At 46.9% G+C, this 3,939-nt stretch overlaps 1 protein-coding gene across 1 annotated transcript in view; it reads left to right on the top strand.

Annotated features, from left to right (window-relative positions):
- Positions 1-323: 323 nt before the first annotated feature.
- LOC104945780 (histone acetyltransferase KAT6A-like) overlaps positions 324-3,939 on the top strand; it is a gene marked incomplete at its 3' end in the record, with an annotated part of 23,148 nt that continues 19,532 nt past the window's right edge. Inside the window, exon 1 of the mRNA XM_010771497.1 lies at positions 324-707. Coding sequence (XP_010769799.1) covers positions 516-707 — 192 coding nt within the window. The remainder of the gene's footprint in view (positions 708-3,939) is intronic.

The following is a 3,939-nucleotide window of genomic DNA, read 5'->3' as shown; positions in this document are numbered from 1 at the left end:
CCATGGTGAAACTGGCCAACCCAGCGTACACCCAATGGATCCTAGAGGCCATCAAGAAGGTGAAGAAGCAGAAGCAGCGACCATCCGAGGAGCGCATTTGCAATGCGGTCAACATGTCCCATGGTTTGGACCGCAAAACTGTTTTCGAGCAGTTGGAGCTTAGCGTCAAGGATGGTACCATCCTTAAGGTCACAAACAAAGGTCTCAACTCCTACAAGGACCCTGACAACCCTGGACGCTTGGCTCTGCCCAAGCCCAAAGGTGGTGGCAGCTCTGGGGGAGGAGGAGGAGGAGGAGGAGGAGGAGGTGGAGGTGGAAGCAGCAGCAGTGGAGGTGGTGGTGGTGGTGGTAGTTCACACTCCCATTCGGTGAAGAAACCTGGACTCGAGTGGAACAAGTTGATAAAGCGGGCACTGGAAGGGCTCCATGAGCCCGGTGGCTCCTGCTTAAAGAACATTGAGCGCTTTCTCAAGTGCCAGGCTGATGTGGCGGCCTACCTTTCAGGCAGCGGCTCCATGGGGCCCGGCATCTTCCACCAGCAGCTGAGGGTGGCCCTGAAGAGGGCAGTGGCCCATGGACGCGTGGCCAAGCAAGGTCCCATGTTCCAGCTCATTAGCCGCAGCAGCAACAACCTGGATGACGGGACCGGGACGGTGTCTCTGGGATCACTGCCTCCTGTCCGGTTGTTGCCCCATGAGAAAGACAAGGTAATGTCTACACACACATCTGCTTGAAGCTCACATGTAAAGCTGTGTACATGCACATCACACTTGCACACATTTAATAATACACACTTCATTATTGCACAACTATCATTCGGATGTTGCTGGTCAGCTGAGGTAGCAACGTTTTATTGTACACATTACTCTTGAAAAAGATAAGTGGGTGCAAAGCACTTTGATCTGTTGGCATCACATTCATCAGATAAGATAACGGATATCCTGTTAAACAACACCAACTCTAGTCGAGAAAATAGTGACACTAAATCGTCTGGCTCCTCAGTTAAAACTGGAGTAACAGAAAGAAAGCAAGTGGGATCTGTGGAAGTAACAGAAAACACTCTCTTTCTTTTTGAAATCCAATCAGCACTCTCTACTTGCATAATAGCTGGTGCACGTCACCCAGATTTGTCCAGATCTCCCAGCTGGCAACACCCGAGACGTTGGCACTGTTTCTGCTCTCTTTCATTCAAATAGGTTGTGGGCTATAGCGCTGTAATGTACTACAGCTCAGTATGGGCACAGACTGTGTGACTGTTAGTTGTGAGTGTTCATGCAGCATATGGTGTTGTGGTTTCCAGCAGATAGCACATTGCAAAGTTATTTTAGTAGTGGCTGAGATGGGTGGAGCAACATCTGTAGGATCAGAAATATACCAGTGAGGGTCTCTCTCCAAGCTGGAGTCTGCATCTCTGTGTTCAAACAGTATGAAGGGGATGCCAATCTCTCCTTATCGTTTACGGTCACATTTGAAATCAGAATCAATTTGAACTCAACATCGTTCCTTTATTAGTACATGTTTGTTCTTATTTCAGAGTTGAATCCACTGTGTGCTACGGGGTGCGGTGTGGCACATTTTGGCATGTAAAGTGTATCTAAGATTAAGGAGTTTCTATTTTTGGAAAAAGTCTTATCAACTTCTTGCAATAATATAAACTAAAAAAGGCAAACTTGAAACAAAAGTTAACATTTATTGATGCTAAACTTGCAAACGTTCTACCGAAATTTGTATTGCTCAATTCTCAGTCACAGTTATACAACAAAAACTACCTGTTACACAAACAAAATGTTTTTTATGTCTCAAAACGCCAATTGTAAAAATGAATTGTACACAAAATACATTTTATCATGGGAGATTTTTCAGCAAATCCACAGTAATTTTTTTAAAATGACTTCTACTAGTAGCAATATCCAGGTTATTTGATAGAATCTTAGAAGATACAAATCTTGAATCCCATTCCCACCGATATGTATCAGATTGTGTTTGGGTGGACAGGGGTATCGGGTCAGAAAACATGTTAGAAAGACCTCACTGAACCAAGTGGGTAGGCGTTAAATATTTTGGGTGATTATGAGTGGCAGCATCTCAGGAGTGCCCGCCCTGGTCCAGACGAGGAACATCAGAGAGGTGATGGGTGGGCGGCTGGTGGGCCAGTGTTCAGCAGACATGGAGGTCAGGGGGGAGAGTCACATGCCTCCCAGCCTCCTGTAGGGAGTGTGGACCAGCTGCAGTGGAGATGGCTGAGAGAAAGACAGGAAGAAAGGAAAGGAGAGCAAGACAAGAGAGGGGTGGTGTGTAGTGCTGCCAGAGGAAGAGGACTGGATGACGCAAACTACAGGCCTCTGCAACCAGTAAGGAGAGAGGGAGAAGAAAGCAAGAGAGACAGAAAGAGGGAGAGGCAGACATACAGGCGACAGAGGAGAGAGGAGACACACCCACTTCTGTAACCTGATCAGAGAGCAGCTGGCTGCTAACCTCTGCTTCTAAAGGGCCAGGGACATATGTACACACACACATTAAACCATTCAACTGCATTCAAAAGGGGAAACGCAGAATGGCACGGACATAAACACAAATTAAGTGCGTTCTGACACGAGACCACACATCGCATGTCATAAATCCCCTTCTTTAGATGCCGGCAGACGTGCACACACGCATTCTAACAACCAGCATGTAAATAAACCCGTTGGAGCTACTATGTGCCAGCATCGTGGCCCATCATCGGCTTGTGTGTCACTCGGGTTATCAGACAGCCAGCCGATCTTAAGGAAACTAAAGCAGCCTTAAACACTGTTTTGACTGGCTTCTGGCTTTAGCTGGCCCCTGAGTGTGTGTGAGTGTGTGTGTGTGTGTGTGTGTGTGTGTGTGTGTGTGTGTGTGTGTACAAGTCTGTGCACAAGTCTGTGCAGCTACAGAAGCACATACACACATGAAGTAGGATTAGCCCAGGGAGCAGGCTGCACTCACATGGGGTCGGCCTAACACAGTGGCCGTTTCTCACTGTCGAGTATACTTCCTGCAGAACCACTATTTCAAGTATACTACGTCATCGAGTGGCGCCGAAGGACTGTTTTTAAATGCCCAGCATTCAGCGCCACTCGATGACGTAGTAAACTTAAATAGTGGCTCTGCAGCAGGTATACTCGACATTGAGAAACGGCCACTGACCTGCTTGGCTGCAGACGGCCGACTCTTAAGACGAACGGAGATTAAACCCCTCTGTCTTCTGACTCAACTACTGATCGGCCCGATCCTCTGTCTCACAAACCATATGCAGACACAAACAAAGTAATGCATACCTCACTGTGGTTATTAAAGAAGGGTGAATTAATACATAGGTGACTGCAGAGATACATCGATTTTTATCGGGCAAATAATAACTGAATCAAGAAAATAATCCACAATAAGAACAAGAGTTAGTCGCGTAGGACATTCTGTATATTCAAACCTATTGTTGTCATCGAAGGAGCTTGAGCACAACACAATCCCACCCTGTTGCATTAGGGAAATTGTGCACCAGTCAAAGATTTCAAATGAATGTGTGGACATGAACAGGGAGATGTTCCTTTAGTGTGTGAGTGTCGTCATCTTCGGGCTAGATGGGGCATGCAGAATTGACATTTCCGTCTGGCATTCACACAAGCCTGTTTATCCCTCCTCGCTGCTTCGCTTTCTTTTGATGTTGCCTTCCTATCTCTCTCCAGAGGATGCAACCTTATTGCGGCTCAATCACGTGTGTCTGTTGGTGTGTTGTCGCTTGATGTATCTGTTAGTCTCTTCGAGTGACATATGCGTCAAAGAGATATAAACTGTGCGTGGAAGACAGAGTCGATGTTGCATGATCGCTCTCCTCCGTTCTCCCACTCTTCCAGCGCGGCATCATTGCCATATTGCCCCGCATGATTGCTAACAGTTATGATTTCCCAAGTAAATGGGGGG

This window comes from Notothenia coriiceps, unplaced genomic scaffold (assembly GCF_000735185.1).
Source record: "Notothenia coriiceps isolate Sejong01 unplaced genomic scaffold, NC01 NC01_scaffold00010017, whole genome shotgun sequence".
In the NCBI taxonomy this organism is placed as follows: Eukaryota; Metazoa; Chordata; class Actinopteri; order Perciformes; family Nototheniidae; genus Notothenia; species Notothenia coriiceps.
Note: the sequence above shows the minus strand (reverse complement) of the source record. Positions and strands in the feature narration are given on the sequence as shown.